General features: G+C 42.5%; 1 protein-coding gene across 1 annotated transcript in view; it reads left to right on the top strand.

Moving 5' to 3' along the window:
* Positions 1 to 22,802, top strand: part of LOC124596614 (Golgi apparatus protein 1) — a 146,387-nt gene extending 123,585 nt beyond the window's left edge. Inside the window, exons 15-16 of the mRNA XM_047135835.1 lie at positions 12,309 to 12,415; positions 20,222 to 22,802. Coding sequence (XP_046991791.1) covers positions 12,309 to 12,415; positions 20,222 to 20,386 — 272 coding nt within the window. The 3' untranslated portion in view covers positions 20,387 to 22,802. The remainder of the gene's footprint in view (positions 1 to 12,308; positions 12,416 to 20,221) is intronic.
* The last annotated feature ends 213 nt before the right edge of the window (positions 22,803 to 23,015 follow it).

The raw sequence follows: 23,015 nt of genomic DNA on the forward strand, positions 1-23,015 counted from the left end.
CACTCCATCTTGGATTTTCCATTGTTTGACTTTTCATGATATTTTATTTGTTCTTAAATATGTTTCTCTTTTTATTCTAGTTCCCTACTACTCACTAATGCAAATATGAATTCTTAGTTACTGATCTTCTTAAAATCAAGAAAAATTACAAATTGAATTGTTTTCATCTTTATGTATTTTACCCATCATTGAAATGCTCATAGAATATGCGCCATTGTTTAAAAGTTTGTGTTGAATGGAAATCCGTGTGGCACACAAGCATGCTATCACAGAGCCACATGGGCTGTCAAAAAGTTGACTTGGATTTATAGCATTAAAGGTGCTCAGAAAACTTAGTCGATGTTCTCAAGAATTTTTGAGAATTGCATTGAACTACCTGCAAAGATTGATATTTCATTTCTGAACTATAGATACCGTAAATATAAAAAGTTACAATAATCCAATTGCTCTTTGTTCTTGTCGGTGAATGTTTCATTAAGAATTTTGGATTCTAAAACATTTCAAAGTAAACCATATCAAAACCAACACTTATTTGAGTTTATAAAATATTGCATCCGAATTGTTCCGCTTAACATGTAAATAAGAGTTTGTTCTCCCTGTAGCTCAATCATATTCAGATTTTCTGTGAACAGATTCGCTCATTATAGTTCTGCCTGTTTATAGAGGTTTCTGACAGATCAGAGTAAGGTGGTGGTGTGTTCCCCCCCTCCCCCCAACTAACAGTTATCTCTTCTCTGTGCTTCAGTAAGAATTTGTAATTATGTGCATGAAGACTCATTTACAGCTCTTGCCATCCTGCAAATTTAACATATTCTTCAAGTGTTTAACTGATGTGCCCTGATTTCTGGATTGATTCTACCTTTACTGTGTCACAACTGTTTGTTTCTGGTTACTTGCAGGTTTTAAGCCGTTCATTTGACTTTACTGTCTAACTGCAACAGACTTTACATGGGTTATGCTTACAGGGAAGTAATCTTGCCTCATATTGAAAACACTTTCAACCCATTGCCGGGAGCCTAACTACAGGATGTTACAAAAAGGTATGGCCAAACTTTCAGGAAACATTCCTCACACACAAATAAAGAAAAGATGTTATGTGGACATGCGTCCGGAAACGCTTAATTTCCATGTTAGAGCTCATTTTAGTTTCGTCAGTATGTACTGTACTTCCTCGATTCACTGCCAGTTGGCCCAATTGAAGGAAGGTAATGTTGACTTCGGTGCTTGTGTTGACATGCGACTCATTGCTCTACAGTACTAGCATCAAGCACATCAGTATGTAAAATCAACAGGTTAGTGTTCATCACGAACGTGGTTTTGCAGTCAGTGCAATGTTTACAAATACGGAGTTCGCAGATGCCCATTTGATGTATGGATTAGTACGGGACAATAGCTGTGGCGCAGTACGTTTGTATCGAGACAGATTTCCAGAACGAAGGTGTCCCGACAGGAAGGCGTTCGAAGCAATTGATCGGCATCTTAGGGAGCACGGAACGTTCCAGCCTATGACTCGTGACTGGGGAAGACCTAGAACGACGAGGACACCTGCAATGGATGAGGCAATTCTTCGTGCAGTTGACGATAACTCTAATGTCAGCGTCAGAGAAGTTGCTGCTGTACAAGGTAATGTTGATCACGTCACTGTATGGAGAGTGCTACAGGAGAACCAGTTGCTTCCGTACCATGTACAGCGTTTGCAGGCACTATCAGCAGCTGATTGGCCTCCACAGGTACACTTCTGTGAATGGTTCATCCAACAATGTGTCAATCCTCATTTCAGTGCAAATGTTCTCTTTACGGATGAGGCTTCATTCCAACTTGATACAACATACTGACGAAACTAAAATGAGCTCAAACATGGAAATTAAGCGTTTCCGGACACATGTCCACATAACATCTTTTCTTTATTTGTGTGTGAGGAATGTTTCCTGAAAGTTTGGCCGTAGCTTTTTGTAACACCCTGTATATCAAGGACGCAAACCACATTCATCATCAGCTCTTCACCATCTTACCCCAGTACCATCTGAATCCCCCCCCCCCTCCACATGAACCTACAGCACTTTTGTGTGTGTTTGGCAGGGGGGGGGGGGGGGGGCTGAGCTATTGCAGCCTTTCTTCTCTCCCAGGCTGCATTCACCATCTGAATCCCCCCCCTCCACATGAACCTGCAGCACTTTTGTGTGTGGGGGGCGGGGTGGGGGGCTGAGCTATTGCAGCCTTTCTTCTCTCCCAGGCTGCATGCCCTTCCCCATATCCGCTCCTTCCCATCTTAGCTCTTCCTCATATCCGCTCCTTCCCATCTTAGCTCTTCCTCATATCTGCTCCTTCCCATCTTAGAGCTCTTCCCACTCCTGTCCCCCTTCCCCCCCTCTCCCTTTTTTCTCTGCTTTTTCTGGTCCTCTTGGGTTTTACCTCCATTTTTAAATGGTTTCCATAGTACACACCGTGTGAAGAACAACTCCCTCCCTAGCGTCTCTGCTGCAGGTTGCTCTCCCCCTCCCATCCTTCCTCCTTTCCTTCCCCGCCACTGCTCCCCCCCCCCCCCCTCCCCGTCCACCCTCCCTTGCCAAGTCACCAGCATGGTAGCCAGTCCATGTGGTGGGGCTGTTGCTTTCTATCCATCTTGCCAAGCCCACTGACAACACAGGGATTGCACTTCTGGTACCTGAGCTGCCATTACCTTGTGTAAGCCTAGTAGTGGTCGCTCATCTTTTTCAGGGAATTAGAACTCCCAGCAATGACTGCCATGTCAGGAGGCCCTTGCTGCAGCTGGGTGGGGCGAGCCCCTGATCAGAGTGGGTGACACCAGGGCGGAAGCTTTGCACATGAAGCATGCTAAGCTTCCTACTTCTGACCACTCTTCTGCAAGTGTCTCATCAAAAAGGAAAAGTTCTCTGTCTGCTCTCATTCTTGCTGCCTCAGCCCTGCCCTCTCTGGTCACCCCCTGGGAGGCAAGCCAGGCCAGCTGGCTTGGGATGAAATCCTTTCCCTGTTACTTGGTTTGTTTTAGGGCAGATGGGGAGACTTTCACCACTACCAAACTGTTCTTTTTTAGTCGAACACACAGAAAATTTGGTGAATAGACTCACTCGGTTAGATGTGATCTGTTTCCCTAATGATTAAAACATTTTCTCCCAGTCAATCAACTTCTCTTTGTGCTGGCAAACACTTAGGAGACATCCCAGTGAACTTCACTCCTCACCAGTCCTTAAGTACGAGTCAGGGTGTTATCTTCCATAGGGACCTCTTCCTTCAATCTGACAGGAACCGGGACTAATCTAGCATGGCATGGTGTTCATTTCATCAGAGTCCAGAGAAGTCCTAAGGGCAATCTTATTGACACCGGCACTTTGATTCTGGCTTTTGAGGAGGTACCCTTCCAGAAAAAGACAGGGCTGTGGTTTACTGTTGCAACATGAAGCCTTATACCCCACCTCCCATTCACCATTTCTGATGCCTCTGTTATGGTCACGTGCCTTCACAATTGACACGAATCCTATTTGCAGCAACTGTGGCCACCCTCTCCATCCGGAGAGTCATTTGCACCCCACCACCTGAGTGTGTGAACTGCTCTGGCTCACACTGTTCTCACTCAAACACAGTGCCCACACAAGAATCTGCCAACAGAAAAATGTGCTAAATGCGTTAGGATGAAGACTATGCAAAACTTCATAACAAGAAACTGCTTCCGATGAGCTTGACATCACAACAGTTTACATTAGGTTTGTTTGAGCAATTGACAGCGGGCTCATGCACATGCACATGTGCAGTTCTGTCACATATGGGCAGTACCTTCTCCCTCTTTGTGGCTGCTTGAAGTTCTGCTGTTAGTTGTATCAGCAAGAGCAACAAGCAGCCAGATGTTACCCAGAAAAAATTTTTCTGTTGCACCCAAGATGCCAGATTTGTGAATGCACAGAGCTGTCAAAGTTGTAGTTTACATGTAGTGTTTTTGATGTTTCCTCTTTGTTTACAACTCTCACCTCAGATGAAAACAAAATGGATTTCTGTGGCTGGGAGCTATCAAGTTAATTAAAATAAATTCACATAATTATGGAAGGCTAAATTTTGTGATTAGTTTCAGTTTTCTGATTTTATTTTATTTCCAGGCTGTAAACAACAACAATTAGAAGTTTAGTTTCACTAAACTCAACTGCCTCCCACATCATTCAAATATCTGTTCAGTGCAGTGCCGTGATATGTCTATGGACTCAAATGGAATACTTCCCGACCCCGCAAGGAACTCCTTGAAAAACAGCCAGCTAATCTGTATCCTGGTAAAGGAAGCCTCTGAATTGTCAAATTATTTAAGCGGTGCTCCAACATACCAATAATTTCAGAGTCAACATCTATAAGCAGTTCACTAACTTTATCTCTAATGCTTCTTATATTTTGATGAAATATGCTAATTCCTTCTCTACTTGGAGTCCCTTAGTTAGAGGGACTTCCTTTTAGCAGATATATCTATCAGCTGATTTCAATCTAAAAAAAGGTGCAGCTGTAACACCAACTACTACAGGAATTTTTCCATGAGTGATCCCACCACCACCCACCCACTTTGCCAGCCTCCCCTTCGCATACCTATTGAGGTGCAGGCCATGCCTGGTTCCTCTGGACACAGACTGCAGGGAGCAATACATAGAGTGCAATCTTGGGCTCTGCTCATGGCTTCCCATTTTCACCTGCCAAAACATGTGTTATGAATTTCTGCCATCACCATACAGTGCTTCCCCATCTGGATCTGTACCTTGATCACCTCAGTGTGGCGGATTCTCATTGTTCCTTGTGACTGGTCTTTGATGCCTGATTGAGATGGCTGCCCCATCTCCGTCAACTAAAGCAGACGTGTTGGTCACAATTCAGTGCTCTTCGATGCTTCAGCAGTACCAGCTGGGGCATGGACTGCTCTACTGTGGTATGCTCTACAAAGCATTGGTCCAGTCTGTTCTAGATTATGGGTGTCTTGCTTACCGGTCGATGGCACCTCCAACATTACAGATGCTGGACGCAATATACCATTGTGGGATACGGCTGGCAACTGGCGCATTTCAGACAAGCCCCACGATCAACCTACTAGCGGAAGCAGGGATCCCACTGTTGTGTATTCTGCACCAACAATAGTTGATTGGTTATGCGTTAAACATCTGTTGCACCCTGGAGCACACAAAACTACTATTTCCTGTTTCCAGATACAGAGATCCACCTCCCACAATGGGAGCCCAGGTCTTCACTTGTGGTCACCATCCACAACCTGTCCCTTTTTTCAGAACTCCAGCTTTCTCCTCTACTGCCTCTTTTTCAGCTCCACTCATGTGCACCTCCGTGGTGCATCCCCGTCCACAGCTCTGTCTTGAACTCTTCTCCATTCTCGGCATGTTTCAGGATTCGGAGTAGTCTATACTGATGGCTTAATAGTTTCCAGTCTGCTGCCTTTGCTTGCATCCACGTGGGATGTAATGAACTCTGCTCCTTGCCAGATGGCTGCAGTGTTCTCACTGTGGAGTTGGTAGCCATCTGTCGTACTCTTGAGGATATCTGTTCATGCATCGGTGGTCCTTCCTCATCTGTAGCAACTGCTTGAGCAGTTTGCAAGCTCTTGACCAGTGTTACTCTCACAATCCATTAGTCCCAGGATTCCCTTTTTGCCGTCAAGCAATGTGAACACTCTGTGGTCCCTGTCTGGACCCCTGGTCACATTGGGATCCCGGAGAATGAACTTGCTGGCAGGCTGGCCAAATTGGCTACTGGAAAACCACCTCTTGAGTTCAGTATTCTGGTGCTGGACCTTGGATCGGTATTATGGTGTCAAGTTCTGAGGATTTGGAACACGGAGTAGCATACTCTGACTTCGATGAACAAAACCCAGGCAATTAAGGAGACCATGAATTTGTGGAGATCCTCCATGCGGGCCTATCGCAAGGATTCCATCGTTCTTTGCCAGCTCCACATAGGCCACACTTGGCTGACTCGTGGCCATCTCCTCCATCACAAGGATCCATCACATTCTCACTGTGGTGCCTATTTGGTAGCAGTCCACATTTAGCTGGACTTTCCTAATCTCTCTGTGTTACAATGGATTTTCCTGACTCACTACCCTGTTGTTAGCAGACGATGCCTCAGCGGCTGACCTGGCTTTGTGGGTTATTTGTGAAGGGGGTTTTCACCAACTTCTCTAAGAGTAGGCGCCTCAGCTTTGTCAGCCCATTGAGGGTTTGGCAGGATGCCCTGTTGCTCCCTCCGCCCCAAATGGGCAACATCTGTCTGAGCTTGGTGGTCTTCCCCAGTCCTCACCCTACCCATGCTTTTGCTCTTTTTCCTCCTCCTCACATGTTCTGTTTGAATTGGCATTTTCCTGTGGTTCTGTTGCCCGTCCATGTCACTAATCATTTCTGGGTATTGTTGGGTGGGGTGCTTCTGGTAAGTGGTGGGGGGGGGGGGGGGGGGAGTGGTATGTCCCCATTCACACTTTCTGTCTTTGGGGGCTTATGGCTCCTCCCTGAACAGGGCACCTTATCTTCATTCCTTCATTTCCCCCCTTTTCTTCTTGCTTGTTCTTTCTCTCAGCTTTATTGACATTCGGTACATCTTGAGGTTTTCTTTCCATGGGTTTCACACACTAGACCTTTCTTTGTTATGTAATTTTGTTGACTTACCTATTCCAGCGAAGTGGGACTGATGACCTCTTAGTTTATTCCCTTTAATCATTAAACCAACCAACCACCTGTATCCTTGTTTGTCACTGTCAATGCCACCTCCTGGTACACTGATATCTCCCACAGCCATGTTTTATAGTAGTAAATCTCCCACTGTCTTGCCCACCCCAAACCCACTACCTCGTTCCTTATACATTGACCAGTTAAGATATATCCTTAACTACAACTAATCCTTTGAGGGGAAATTTTCCATGGCTCCACCAAAATCCCCATCCATTTAGAGCTCATCAACCATCAACAGTACCTCCAGTGCAATAGCTGTGATTTCTTCCTCACTTAGCAGTGTCTCTTCCATACAGTGAAGCCACCTGCACACTGCCTTAATGAGTAGTCCTGTTCCCAGTATGCTCAAGGTCTCACTGAGACCTGCACAGACAAGCTTTTGTCCTTCAAATCTAGTCCATAAACATATTTTCTGTGCCGTGTCCACAGATGTCTCTAATCATCCAGATACACCACCAACCACTGCACAGAACCATCCTTCCATTACCCGATGTCACTCACATTGGAACAACTTAAGGCCTGGCCAGACAGAATGCGGCCTGCTGCTGCGACGGACGGCGCAGCGGCAGGCCGGGCCCGTCAGCGGCCAGGTACGCCACACAGGCAACGGCTGGCCGCAGCAGTGACTCTTGATGCGTCAGCTGTTACACTGTGGAAGGGGCCGAACCCCATTATTAAGCTAGCATGCGTAGCGCGTTTGTCTTGGCGTTAGACGATTTGGAAGCTTCACGCGGGATGAGTTATCTTTGTGCGAGTTCATTTTTTTTAAGTGCAGAGATGAGTAGCTCGGACGAGGAAGAACTCGCACTAGCGATACGAAACGGCACCAAGAACAGGAGATGTTGGATGCACGATATTAATAGCAAGACAGAAAGCTTAGGAGAATACCATCATCTGTGTATTGAACTAGAGTCTGACGAAGATAGGTTCGCCGGCCGGGGTGGCCAAGCAGTTCTAGGCACTTCAGTCCGGAACCGCGCGACTGCTATGGTCGCAGGTTCGAATCCTGCCTCGGGCGTGGATGTGTGTGATGTCCTTAGGTTAGTTAGGTTTAAGTAGTTCTAAGTTGTAGGGGACTGATGACCTCAGATGTTAGGTCCCATAGTGCTGAGAGCCATTTGATTTTTTTTGAAGATAGGTTCTTCAAATATTTTCGTATGTCGCGAGAATGTTTCGATGAACTGCATCGCCTGATAAAAAGGTAGCACAACGAACTGGAGATAGCCATTTGATACAAGGCACAGACTAGCCATTTGTTTGAGGTACATTTTACCATTTGTAGCCTCTTTGTGTTTCCCGAAGTCATATAAATTATTCCATTTCAGTTTTGCTGTATCATATGAAAGGTTCGCAGAAGTAAGTGCTTTCCCACAATGTAGTTACGAGTGGTGTGATAAATTTATCTGCAGTGCTTACGAAAACAGCAAACGGTAGTAACATCTAGTTCCGTATGTCCCGCTAGAGAGAACTTTCTACTAAAATAGATTGTTTTGTTTCATTGTATTCATAACATTGTCATTGAATTTAAACAAACATATCTTTGGTCGTTAACTTATCTATTCGTTCTATCGGCATAATTTATTTTAATCTTTTCCAGATACTTGACTTCAGGTGACAGTCACCAGACCATAGCTTTTTCTTTTCGGTTGGGACGTTCAACAGTCTCAGAAATTGTGAAACAAGTGTGCCAGGCAATATGGACTGTTCTACATCCCAAGTATTTACCTACTCCTACAACAGAGATGTGGAAGAAATCTGAAGAAGGATTTCTAGAACTTTGGGGATTTCCGAACTGGCTTGGAAGCATAGATGGAAAAGATGGTTAAAATGCCCGAAGGATAGTGGATCCCAGTTCTTCTGTTACAAACAATTCTTTTCGCTGCTTCTCCTGGCGATCGTTGATCCATACTACGAGCTTACAATAGTTGATATTCCAAAATATGGACGTCACAGTGACAACACTATTTCTGAGAATTCAGCTTTCTATCAAGAGTATATCGAGGGCAAAAGTATTCCACCTCCAATTCAGGATCGCATGTATCATACAAAAAGTTGTATTGTCTCACATCCTCTATGAGTCTTTCTGTGTCCATGATGCATGCACTACGAGCTGCAAGACAAAAACCGCCTCACGCCGCTGCTTCCAGTGTGACCACAGAGCAGTTTAGTGCGCCAACAGAGGCAAGCAGCCACTCCGGCTTGCGGCGCATCTGTAATCTGTGACAACCCGGCGGCGGCCGGTGCGGCAGGCCGGTTGCCGGTGCGTCAGAGCCGCTCTCTGTGTGACTGCCGCCATACAGTAACGAGCGATTCAACAGTGCGGCCTGCCGGCTGCGGTTCAAGGCCACAGGCCGGACGGCCAGGCCGCATTCTGTCTGGCCAGGCCTTTAACCACATCCCCTGCCAGAGCATTGTCTACATTTCATCGTACTCTGAAATGAGGAAAATTCTTCCAACCTCTCCCAAAGCAGCATTCTCCCGCCCACTTAATCTAAATACATCCTGGTCCACTGTTATGCCACAGCCAAGCCCAATCAAATGACTTATGAGTTGCCAAAGTCAGTTGCCATGGGCAAGTCGCATCCACCACCACCACCACCACCACCACCCATAGCTATCTTTTCCCTACAGTGTGCAGAAGTCACTGCTCCACACATGTGACAATTCTTTCTTCGTATCACAGAACAATGGCTGGATGGGGACTGGAACTCCACCATTGAATGTTCAAGGTGTGGAGATAGATAGCCGGAACTGATGAGTCGTAGTGTGCAGGAATGGAATGATTAAAGTGTATCAAAAACCACACAAGGTGATGCTCACCAAGAGGTTACCAATCAGATAAATAGAGGACGTTACATGGACTACATCAGCCATTCTCTCTCTCATATGAACAATACAGCAGCTAACTGTCTCGTTACGTGCATCTGTTAGTTTGCGTACCCACCCATCAGACAACCTATACTTTGGAGCAATATATGACCCTATTGTTCCTGTAATGCATCAAAGTAGATTGAGAAATATTACAAAGACATTTGAAACACCATCAAATATAGTTCCTAACCATTGCCGTAAGCTGTGTATGACAGCTTTGTGGTTGCTGAGTCAGGATGACTGTCCACTGTTTTCAGTATCTCTATAACTACTTCCAACTGGTTTCATATATCAGTTCACAGATCGAATGAAGCAAGGGCTTATCATCTCCAATGCGAATATACAAAGTAAAGTACCTTCTGATTGAGGGCAGCAAAAGTACACTGTGCAAAAAGATTAAAGGGCCACTGTTTTGAAGTCCAGTCATTTTTTTCCCCCATTGTGATACAGAAGTACAAAATTTGACTTGAAAGTGCCTCCTACCTTCCTCTGCAGTGATGCAAAAATGTAGTGCCCTGTAACATTACCCTTGGGTAAAACTTCAAACAGTAAGGTATCCATACATGTGAAAAAATGGCCAGAGCTCACAATTTTCTGTGAGATGTAATTTGGTTAATGGTTTCTCATTGGCACCAAATTTCACTACTATTCTCCCAATATCACACAGAGAGAAGGTCTTTACACCTCCTCTTATCCATGTCTCACTCCTTCTCCTGATGCTTCTGCACTGACCAGGGAGGGGGTGGGGATCAGAAAAATGGTGCACAGTGTTAAAATCATGCCGTTTTCTTATGGGTGACTGAGGAAAACATTTCGGACATAGCACTGCTCAGAACTGACACAAAAAGGCTCAGGATGTATCATAAAGGGCATGAATCAAACCATCCCATTCCTTGGGGTGTTCATTTTCACACATTTTGTGTCCAAAATTGACAGTTTGCAGTTTGATGTACAACAGGATGACATTCTTGACAACATTTGACACTGCTGACAAACCCTCCCCCCATCCCAGATGACTCAATCCTTTTCTAAGGACTGCACAGGGCTGCAACCCCATTGAATGCGATATGACACCTTGAATGTGTAGGGTGACCATAGTTTTTTCTCACTGTACAAGGTGGAACCATTAGGGTCCATTCAGAACCATTCGATAAATCTGAACATGATATGAAGCAGAAAAGTTTATCTATGCCTTTTCATCCTTCTTTTTTCATCTCACCCTCCTGTGGGTTGTGGGTGGGGAGGTGAGGGGATTATGAAGTTGACACTATTGACACATGTGTGAATAAAATGCCATGTCTCAGATTTCGTGTGCAGCTGCTAGTGTAGAGAGGGTTACCTGTCCTGTTGGTGGGTAGGGATCGGTGGATGGGTGTCTCTCTACAAAGACATTTTTAAAGTGCCCAACAAAGGTGCGCTCAGGTGGCATCAAGAGTGTTGCCGAATGGAGTTTATTAGAGGGACCCTTTGCTGTTGTAGTCACATGTGTATCAACGTTGCACACCCTTGCTGTGCACATGCCACAGGAGGGTGTGAAAAAAGGATATATGGAAAAGCATAAACACCCTCTTCTGCTTTAGGTTATGTCTAAATCCCATCGTATGATTTTGAACAGTTCCCAGTGGTTGCATAACTACACTTCAAAGGTGTGAGATTATATTCAATGGGTTGAAGCCCCATGATGCCCTTAGTGAAGAATTGGATCTCTTGGGGGAGGGGCTGGGAAAGCAGCAGTGTCAAAAGTTGTCAAGAACATCGTACTGTTGCGCACTGCAGATGCAGACTGTCGTTTTCTGCTGTGAAATATGTGAACAGAAATGCTTCGAGGGAAGGGATGGATTCAGTCATGTCCTGTAACACACCTTTAGGCCTTTTCGTCTCAGCTCTGAGCAGTGGTGTATCCAGAATGTTTTCCTGGCCACCCATAAGAAAAGTACACATTTTTAATGCTGGATGTCTCTGTTCTGACACATGTCACAGAGGTGTCAGGAGGAGGAGTGGAGATGTGGGTAAGGGGAGGTGTGACAACCTCCCCGTAGTGTGACACATCCTCTGACACCATCAAGCCACGATACGCATCATATAAGCTTCTGAGCTCTGGCTTTCTTTTAGTACATGCCGAGCATGCGGGTGATGTTGCAGGGTACCATGTTTTGCAATAGTACGGAGGAATGCTGTAGTGATGTCCAGGCCAAATTTCGAACTTCTGTGTCACAATGGGAGAAAATCATGGGAATTCAAAAAAGTGGTTCTTTTTGTTACACTGTGTACTTGTTTATGTAGGTTTTTGGCTACATTTCAATTGTGGCTACAGATATATAAAAAAAGTTATCGGTAATGAGAACTGCTGCTGCACCAGTCTGTTGCTCCCTCCTATATCAGGCAGTTCATGTTGTTGATGCAGTAACTATAGAAGAGAGGGTCAAATAGGGAAGCTGAAATGTAGTTTTTTGTAAAAGGGCGTATTGTTGCTGTGTAATTGTTTCATTAGTAATTATAAAAAGGTATATGTACACGTAAGAACATAAGATTTATGTGACCAGAGCCAGTAAGCTATAATTCCTACATAAAACACAAACCAGAATTTCCAATAACTGTGACAAAATGTATGAAATACTGGAAGCATCTGAATAGTTATTCACTCTGCTGAGGATATTGTAGTGAAACAACAGACCTTCAAATTCCAGCTTAATTTACTAATTTAACTTTTACATTTTACAGATGTCCAGTGTTTACAAGAGGTACTCCAGGATCCAACAAAAACTCTTAAACCAGATTGTCAGGAGATGTTGACGAAAAGAATAGAGATGTTCAGGAATGCTGCCTTGGTATGTTACTAATACTTGTATATCTGTGTCTATGCAATCTGTGCATCAAAACAAAAAAATCACTTGAGAAAACTAAAACTATGAGGTAGGACAAAAAATTTAGTACTGCTGATATCTATGCTACTATATAAACATTATTACTAAAGATCTCAAAAAGTTCTTAGCTGATATACTTAAAATTTTTACACATTACTAATATAGTATAACAGGGAGACATTGTTACCAAAACATCTCGAGAAGTTGTTGATCATCTTGCTTCAAATGTTTACATGATACTTTAATAAATTTAAGATGGGCACAAGTTATATATATTTCTATAAACAACGAAGATGCTGTAACTTACTAAACGAGAAAGTGATGGTATGTTGGTAGACACAATAAAAAACACACAAATTTCAAGCTTTCGCAACCCGAGGTTGCTTCATCAGGAAAGACGGAAGGAGAGGGAAAGACGAAAGGATGTGGGTTTTAAGGGAGAGGGTAAGGAGTCATTCCAATCCCGGGAGCGAAAAGACTTACCTTAGGGGGGGAAAAAGGACAGATATACACTCCCGCCCCCCCCCCCCCCCTGCCACACACACACACACACACACACACACACACATCCACACATATACAGACACAGGCAGAGACATATGTAAATGCAAAGAGGTTGGGCAGAGATGTCAGTCGAGGCGGAAGTACAGAGGCAAAGATGTTGTTGAATGAGAGATGAGGTACGAGGGGCAGCAACTTGAAATTAGCGGAGGTTGAGGCCTGGTGGGTAACGGGAAGAGAGAATATATTGAGGGGCAAGTTCCTGTCTCCGGAGTTCTGATAGGTTGGTGTCAGTGGGAAGTATCCAGATAACCTGGACGGTGTAACACTGTGCCAAGATGTGCTGGCCGTGCACCAAGGCATGTTTAGCCACAGGGTGATCCTCATTACCAACAAACACTGTGTGCCTGTGTCCATTCATGTGAATGGACAATTTGTTCCTGGTCATTCCCACATAGAAGGCTTCACAATGTAGGCATGTCAGGGAATTTACACAATTAGACAAATTTTATTTAAAACTATGCAAAATTCTGTCACTGAAGCTACTGTCCTCAGTGATGTAGCAGAAGGAGACATCCCGCAACCCTGTATACAAATGATTCCTGCTGATTTACTCAAACATTTTAAGCAACTTCAATTCCCAGTCAAGGCTTTGTTGGCAATAACAATTAACGAGGCTCAAGGTCAGAGAGAGGGGGGAAGAGGACATGGACAGAGAGAGGGGGAGGAGGTGGCGGAGGGGGGGGGGGGGGAAGGAGATTAGGATTTCCCATAGATGTTTAGCAGTTTCAAAGCATTGCCGGGACCACTGATACTCATGTAAAAGTATACAACACTGTCATAGCTTTCAGAACAATTAGTTTCTTCCTCAGGGTAGTGAGAGGGGTAGGTTGGGAAAGATTAAAAAAGCGGGCCAGAGCACTCTGATCAGTGAATGAGAGGATCCCACCAATGTATAGGCAATTTTTGTTTATACATTTAACAGAAGTCACAAGATGCCAGAAAATAAGCATAAACATGAGTAAAACATACTGATACGACATGAAATGAATTCTTAGGTTAGAAAAATTCGATTGCTAACTCTTTAATGAGAATCCCCTACGGTGTAATTTCTAGTAAGTACTCAGTGTGTCAAAGACCTTCCTAAGAGATCAGAACAGTGAGAATTGTTTTTAAACAGCAGGGGCATGTAAACATACTAAAGTCTAGAATGATGACCAGCATATTGTTATTTAAGATGTTAGGCTGTGTGTCATCTAGCTGAGAATGCAATATCTTCCTATACATTTTATTTTTGTTTTCGTTGTCTGTGCAGTCTGTGTTTGGGTTTGTTAACTACCGGAAATCGCATGACCATTATATCGCATAATTTTTATTTGATGCTTTGGCTGGATACCCTTTCTGTTTCTACAAATGTGAAGTAGCCTAATAGTAAATACAAGGGCTATCTAGAAAATAACAGACATTAATAAAAAATTAACAATATGCAAAAACGAAATTTTATTGTAACAGGTTTGTCAGTACCATCTGTAGAAATGTGCCACTTGAAATTGGATTTTGGGAACCCACCTAGCACAAAAATTGTGGTAATCAAGCTTGTCCACTACAATTTCATGCACCAAACTTCATGAAATTTTTGGGAAAATGTGAAAGTTCCATAATTGCGAAATAAGGATTTTCAGGAATTCTGTCTTTGATTTTCATCACTAGTTCATCAGTCATTGTGCTAGTCCTACCATTCTGGTCCCCACTGTGAACATTGGTAGGGCCATTTTAAAATCAGTGCACAATTGGCTCACTCAGTTTTCACTCATTATTTCTTTTCCATACATATCACAAAGGTCACAATAAATTTCAGTTGGTTTGCAGTTTTTTGCCAACAAAATCCTAGTCACAGAACGCGCCTCATACGTGGTGGGATTTTCTATTGCAGTGCACATTTTAACACATCACAGAAAGCAAAGTAGCAGACACAGACCACATGCTACCATGGCTGGATGCGTGCTGATTTTAGAAACATTATGGCATCAAGATGGCAGATGCAGCCCCACCCACTACCACAATAGATCAAAATGTCTGTTACTTTCTGGATAGTCCTCGTAGTTTGTGAACTGTGTAAACTACATTCTGTATGTGTTCTTATTTTAACTGTTTGTATGTTATTTACTTGAGATGGAAATGAGAAACCAGTGTGGCAGTTGACAAGTGTAGAAAACCACCTAAATATTATGCTCAGTCTGGCTAGTGTACCATACCATCAGTGATCAGTAATAAAGCATATGCATTCAGTACAGTTCTCTCTCACTTCCTCGTCACAAGTAATCACACACTGTGTTAAGCTATGTGAACTTCACTTGCATTTTCAGATGTGAGGATGGTTTGAAAAGTTCTCGGAATGGAATAGAAAAAAAGTACTTACAGCACTGAAACTATTTTTATTTTTCAATGTAACCTCCTTGTAGATTAATGCACTTGGTCCAACAGTGCTCCAGTGCATTGATCCCATCTTGAAAATGAGTTTCCAACAGGCCTGCAAAATTGTTGTCAACTCCGGCTATCAGTTCTTCGTTTGAAACTAATCTTTGTCCACCAAGAAAAATTTTCAGTTTTGTGAAAAAATGGATGTCTGATCGAGCCATATCAGGTGCATAAGGCAGCTGTGGCAACAATTCATACCTCAGTTCATGTAATTTTGCTATGGCGACGGCACATGTATGCGGGTGCACATTGTCTTGATGGAAGATAACTTTCTTCATGCTAAACCTGTCCTTTTTTTCATGTATCTTTTGTTGGAATTTGTCCAGGAGGTTAGCATATTATTCTCCAGTAATTGTTTACCCAGGGGGGACGTTATCTACAAACAGAATCCCCTTCGTATCCCCGATCATTGGTGCCATGACCTTTCCTGCTGAAGGAATTGTCTTTGCTTTCTTTGGTGGCAGAAAATCAGCATGTTTCCACTGCTTTGACTGTTGTTTTGTCTCTTGGGTATAGTAGTGCATCCAAGTTTCATCTGTGGTCACAAACTGGCACAAAAAATCTTGGTCGTTTCTCCTAAAACGGGCTAAACATTGTTCCGATATGTCCAGTGTCAAGAGTCATGGCACCCATCTTGCAGATATTTTTTTCATTTCTAATTCTTCACTTAAAATGTGATATACACCTTTAGATGACATCTGGCAAGCATGAGCAATTTCACACACTTTCAGCCGGCAATCATCCATGACCATTTTGTGCACTTTTTCATTGATTTCTGGAGTAGTGACACATCTTGGCTGACCACTGTGTGGATCATCATCTAAGCTGCCCTGACCAAATTTAAATTTAAATTCATTTGTCCACTTGGCAACAGTTGTAATGAAGGAGCAAAGCCCCCAGTGTATTCTGGAAATCGGCATGAATGTCATTTGCTTTCATACATTTCTTTATGAAGTCATTACGGTGGAACAACAACAGAGCCACATCACCACCACAGCTCTCTTCCAAGAGCACTGACGTGGCATGTGTTTACAGACAACAGTCCAATGAGTATCATGTGAACAACTCGTTGCGCTAGTGCTGACCTCTCGTTGTGATTCTGAGAACTTTTCAAACCACCCTCATGTAATGCGACATTCACTGTTCTCTTGAGGAAGAAGATTTAATTGTTAATGGCTCTAACCAAGCATAGTTTCCACTTCCACAAATCATTACAGTAACAGTGTGGGAATCGTTTATGTACCAAATCCACACAATTTTCTTGGAAATGTGCATTGTAACCTGCAAGGAGTACAAAATGCTTATGAGAAAATCAGCCATGCTGCTGATACATCCAGTATAAATGTAGTAAACCAGTATCACTATTGTTATCTTTCAGCTACAGTTACAAAATTCCTGACAATACTTTATGAATATGTAAAATTGCAAGTTGACAATGTATGAGATTCACTTAAAAGCTGTAGATTTGCCCATCAGTGATGGGACTGGGGGGAGGGGGGGGGGGGGGGTGTTAGTTACATAGATTATTTGCGGAATTTATCAGACAGAACTATGCCATACTAAATTTGTGTGTGTGTGTGTGTGTGTGTGTGTGTGTGTGTGTGTGTGTACTGCCAATGGGTGGTCCACCTTGTTTTTGGCAACAGTATGGCAGTGGCCATTCATTCTGGTTGACAGCTTGTTGGTTGCTGTACCAATGTAAAATGCTGTGCAGTAGTTGCAGCAGAGCTGGTATATAACATGGCTGCTTTCAAAGGTGGTCCATCCTCTGATGGCATAGGATAAGTCTGTAACAGGACTGGAGTATGAGGTGCTGGGTTGGTGGATGGAACAGGTCTTGCATCTGGGTCTTCCACAAGGGTATGATCCCTGTAGCAGGGGACGGAGATGGAACTGGCATAGGGATAGACTAGGATGTTGTGGAGGTTGGGTGGGTGTCAGAACACTACTTTGGGAGGGGATGGAAGCATCTTGGGTAGGATGTACCTCATTTCAGGGCATGATGATCCCTGTGGCAAGGGATTAAGGATGGGAGTAGCACAAGGACGGACTAGAATGTTGTGAAGGTTGGGTGGGCGGCAGAACACTACTTTGGGAGGGGATGGAAGAATCTTGGTTAGGATGTCCCTCATTTCAGGGCTTGATGATAGGTAGTCAAAGCCCTGACAAAGGACGTGGTTCAGTTGTTCCAGTCCTGGGTGGTATTGGGTGACAAGGGGGAGTGCTTCTTTGTGGTTGGTTCTTGGGAGGGATCTGAGGTTCATGTGTGTTTGGGGATGTGACACAGGAGATCTGTTTGTGTATTATGTCTGGGGGTCATTGCCTGTCTGTGAAGGCCTTTGTGATGCCTTCAGCATATTGGGCTAGGTAGTTCTCATCACTGCAGATGCATCTGCTATGGGTGGCCGGGCTGTATGGGAGGGTTTTTTTTAGGGTGGAAGGGGTGGCAGCCGTTAAAGTACAGGTAGTGTTGGTGGGTTTGATGTAGACTGAGATGTGGATGGATCCATCTGAGAGGAGGAAATCAACATCTAAGAAGGTGTCACAATGGGTGGAGGAGGACCAGATGAAGTGTGTGGGAGATAAGGTGTTGAGACTGTGGAGGATTGGGGATAAGGTGTCCTGGCCTTGGGTCTAGATTATAAAGATGTCATCAGTAAACATGAACCAGACCAGGGGTTTGGGGAAGCTAAGAATGTTTCCTCTAGGTGTCCCATGAAGAGGATGACACAACAGGGCAGCATGCAGGTCCCATGGCTGTGCCACGAATTTGTTTGTGTGCCTTCCCTTCAAAGATGAAGTAGTTATGGGTTAGGATGTCATTGGTTAGGTGTATGAGGAGTGAAGTGGTGTATTTGGAATCTGCAGGGTGTTGGGAGAGCTAGTGTTCAATTGTGGCAAGACCGTGGCAAGAGGGATATTGGTGAATAAGGAGGTAGCATGTACAGTGACGAGTAGGGACCTGGAAGGTAAGGGTGTGGGAGTGGCAGAGAACCAGTGCAGGAAGTGGTTGGTATCTGTAATGTGGGAGGCTATGTTTTAGACAATTGGTTGCAGGTGTCAGTCAATAAGGGCTGACATTATTCGGTGGGAGCACTGTAACTAGTCACAATGGTGTTTCACTGCCCATCCAACCTCCATAACATCCCATAGCACCCCTATGACATTCCCATCCCAAATCCTATGCCACAGGGATCATACCCTTGCAGAAAAGACGTGCCCTATTCACCCACCCAGCACCACCTACTCCAGTCCCATCATAGGCGTAACCTACTCCATCAGAGGCGGGGACACCTGTGAAAGCAACCATGTAATATACCAGCTCTGCTGCAACACTGCACAGCATTTTACATTGGTATGACATCCAACCAGCTGTCAACCAGAATGATTAGCCACTGCCAAAGTGTTGCCAGAAGCAGGGTGAACCACCCTGTGGCACAAAATGCAGCAGAGCACTAAATGCGAGATTTCAATGGCTACATCCAACTTTTGTCATCTGGATCCTCCCCACCAGAACTAGCTTTTCTGAGCTGCTCAGATGGGAGCTATCCTTGCATCACATCCTGTGCTCCTGTAACCTCCCTGTCCTAAACATAAGGTAACTCGCTGTCGTCCACCCCCCACCCATTAGTGTGTGTGTGTGTGTGTGTGTGTGTGTGTGTGTGTGTGTGTGTGTGTGTACACTATTCACCATCCCAGTACCCCCACCTAATACGTGCCAAGTAGTTTTGCGCTGCCATCTCATACCCTAATCTGTGAAATCGCATGTACAACCACCTGCCACCTGCCCCCTCTACTTGCACTCCTAGCTAACCCACAGACTGCTCCCACACTCCCATGAACTGCTACACACTGCCCCACAATCCCCTCCCTGCCTCCTACCACTTGCATCCTTCACCCCACCCCATCCCACCCTGCACCACCACTTCACTCCACTACACTCACAGTGGGCCAGGAAAGAGCTGGCAGTCAACTGAGCAGAATGCAGGGAGACAGGCATGTGCAGTGTGTGTGTGTGTGTGTGTGTGTGTGTGTGTGTGTGTGTGTGTGTGTGTTTCTCCTACAAACTTGAGAAGGGAAATTTTATTCCGAAAGCTAGCAAAGCATGTATCTTTTGTTCGTGTACCTGTCAACGGCACAGCACTTCTGCCTTTTGGTGAGTCGTCTCCTTTGTTCCTAAATAATACAATTTTACTGAAACATCTGAAGATTTCTCTGCATTACAGTGACAAAAACTGTGTGTACCATCTATTTTAAGACATTAGGTGCATCAGTTGTATATTCCAAATCAATATTGGACTCTTCTGGTAAGGAACTACTTTCTCTGTATTATCTATGTCACCTGTTCATGAAGTAATCCAGAGCTCATAATAAAGTAGTGAGCCTATTTGTTCACTTAAAGAATCCTAAGTGCTTCATAACTTCTTAATTTACAACCCCACTCCTGATGCAAAGTCCATGTAGATTTCTGTGATAGTGCCAAATGGAGTCTTAAAAGTTAGTGAATGTTTTCTTTTTTCTCTCATGGTTTTCCAGATCTTGAAGTACTGCTGTCTGCTCACTTAGTGGAATGTTTATTTTTGTTTTACTTTTTTATTGTTGAGACCATTACTATCAGCTTTTTTTCTTTTTAACTGAAAATCAACAATACAGAAATCATGTTCCTGTAGAAATATGTTCCTATCCAAAAGCCAAATACTGCTGGAAGTAGAATTTTTACAGCCTCGAGAAGATTTCTTATTTAAAGTTACTATGTGACTATCGATTCACAGTTTCTTTTCACCGTTCCAGGTAGTGGCACCAGAAACTATTGAAGAGTTGTATGCAACAGTTTCACGATCACCTTCAAAAACTTATTTCATGATCGTGGCCCTGACAATGATTGGTGTTATCTTCATAATGGGTCTCTCATGTGGACGTCTCACACGAAGAACTCTGTTAATGAAAAATAAGTAGTGCATTGTGTAACAGTGAATATTGTGTATGTATATATATATCCTGTATATGTGAATTGTTTATAAATGACTGAAGACAATTTGTTTTGTAAGCGATAATGTACATATGGATGAATGTTTGGCACGGCTGAATTTTTAGTTGTTACTGTGTGTCCTGTTCCATGAACTAAATAAGACATATCAGAAGAACATTTTTGACACTGGAACTAAATCAAGTTTAAACTGTTGTTCTTTCTTACAAACATTTTTTCTTTTTGTATGCTGTAAAATTAGTATATTATTTGCATTTAGATCTTTTAATTTTCCTGTTGTAATGAATGGAGAAAATAACACCATAAGCCACTACACCAGTAGTTTGTATGCTGCAAGAAATGATGTGGACTTTTAAGTGTGTTGTATCTTACTGTAATTAAGTCATTTGTCAGTGCCATGTCTGTGTTATAGTTTCCAGTCAGTAATATGCTTACAACGAATACAGATTTTGGGTTATGAGGGTGTTAACAGGACATTTAAGAACTTGTTTCTAGAGGTAGATAATTAGAAGCTACATGAAATAATGGTGTCAGAAGGAAAGCCACTTCAGGACAAAAGAGAAGTGTGTCCCATTATGTTTTGTCTCGTGCTGTTTTCGATTCTTGGAGCAAATTGTTGTACTACTTTATATCTTTAAGGTTTTACACCAATTTGCTTCTTGGGAAGTAAGTTAAATTCAGAGTTTTGCCATAATTTCCTATACTATTTCAAATTTAAACTGAACAGAGCTGGCACATTCTTTGTATAAAATTTCTGTATTACTTTGCAATTTTTAAGATATCATCAGATTGTTATGTAGCTTTCCTCTGTTATGGATTATCTGGTAAACATTGTTTTTCAAATTAAAACAATAGAACCAAGGGGTACATGTAGTGAAAATTATTTAATACTTTTGTGTAAGTTTTGGTAAATTTAATGCTCAACAGGTATAATTTCATTGCAAGTCTGCACCAGTTTTCTTGCTATTCTTTACAATGAGAAAGTTTACAGAATAACCACAGTAGCAAAGACACGATAAGTGTTTTTTTGTGTTATGGCGTTACTGCTCACACAACAAAAACAGACTTCTGTATTATAAAAAATAATAAGGCAATCATTTGAAAATCAGCTAAATTACAGAGGAACTGTATCCCAGACAGTGCAAACAGCAAATTTTGTGTAAATTTCTGTTGTCCCGTTACTGCTTTTTTTCTAATTTAAATATATTTTGATGATATATATGTTAGTTTTATAACTTTCATGTTAATGACAAAGAATGTTTACACCAAAATTATTAAATATAATCAGATTTTTGTATTTCCAGCTAATATTGCTCATAGGTAAGAACAGTGTGTATCCTTCATGTGTCTTTTACATACATACATACATATATATCATGTTTCGGGATACTTTGAGGGGCTTTGACTCACAAGAAAACTTTCACCTTGAATTGGATTAAAGTGAATAAAAGTATCCATTAAATGAATAAAAGATCTTGAATTGGATTAAAATGATTAAAAGTATCCATTAAAATGAATAAAACATCTTGCATTATCAATCTTCTGGTAGGAATGTCACTATTTCTAAGACAATACCAGGTACAGAATAAGAAGAATCATATTTAGAATCAGTTAGTCTGTATTCAAACCTTGGTCCTTAAGCACTGCCTTTCATACACAAATATGTAATTTTTTGTTTTTCATTGCAGTATCAATTTTGAAATTATGTTCCTCTCCTTTTCGTTAAAGACAAAGGCTTGGTGAATTTGTAAGCTACAAATGCCATCTACTTAATTTTATTGTTTGTATTAACAACCTCTTTGTATTTAGAGTAATTGGTTTCTGTACCACTCCTTAATCTGCATGTGACTTTTTGTGGTGTGTGTTATATTTTCCAGATATATTGCAAGTTTCCATGAATTCTGCAACTTAATGTACAGTAAGAATTATAATAAAGGTGAGAAAACTTTCCATTATGATGAAGAAACGTGTGTATTATGTAATTTATTTGGTGATGTATACAAAAAACACAGTGGAAGTATCAGGTAAAATTGAAATGAGATAAATGTTTCTCACTCCATTGACTGATGAACACATGGTGTTGTTCTTTATTTCTGATCAAATGTAGTGTCATCATATCTTCTCTTTCTCCTTTCACTGTTTCTGTTTCAATAAACTAGAAGATCTGCTGTTGGTCTTTTATAGCTTTGTATGATGATGAATCAGGTCCACTGATTCTGCACGAATTGTATGGGTTGTTATTACCCAACAGTTTTATGAGATGTGAAATCTCAAGCTGCTGACACACACACACACACACACACACACACACATTCACACACACACACACACACACACACACACACACACACACACACACACACACACGTCAAAAAAAAAACTAATGTTTGGCAGGGTTCTAGTTCTGTCACTGTGATGCATCTCTAAACCTTTAAATGCTTCAGACTGCATTTACACTCAAATGGCTGAAAAATTTGTTCATTTTAGTCTTGCAACCTTAAGTAATATAACTGCTCCCACATGACATTAAAAACACCATGTGTTACCATTTTAAGTTTTGCAAATGTCCCCTTTTGAGTTTTATTAATATATTTGTTT

This window comes from Schistocerca americana, chromosome 2, assembly GCF_021461395.2.
Source record: "Schistocerca americana isolate TAMUIC-IGC-003095 chromosome 2, iqSchAmer2.1, whole genome shotgun sequence".
Classification (NCBI taxonomy): domain Eukaryota; kingdom Metazoa; phylum Arthropoda; class Insecta; order Orthoptera; family Acrididae; genus Schistocerca; species Schistocerca americana.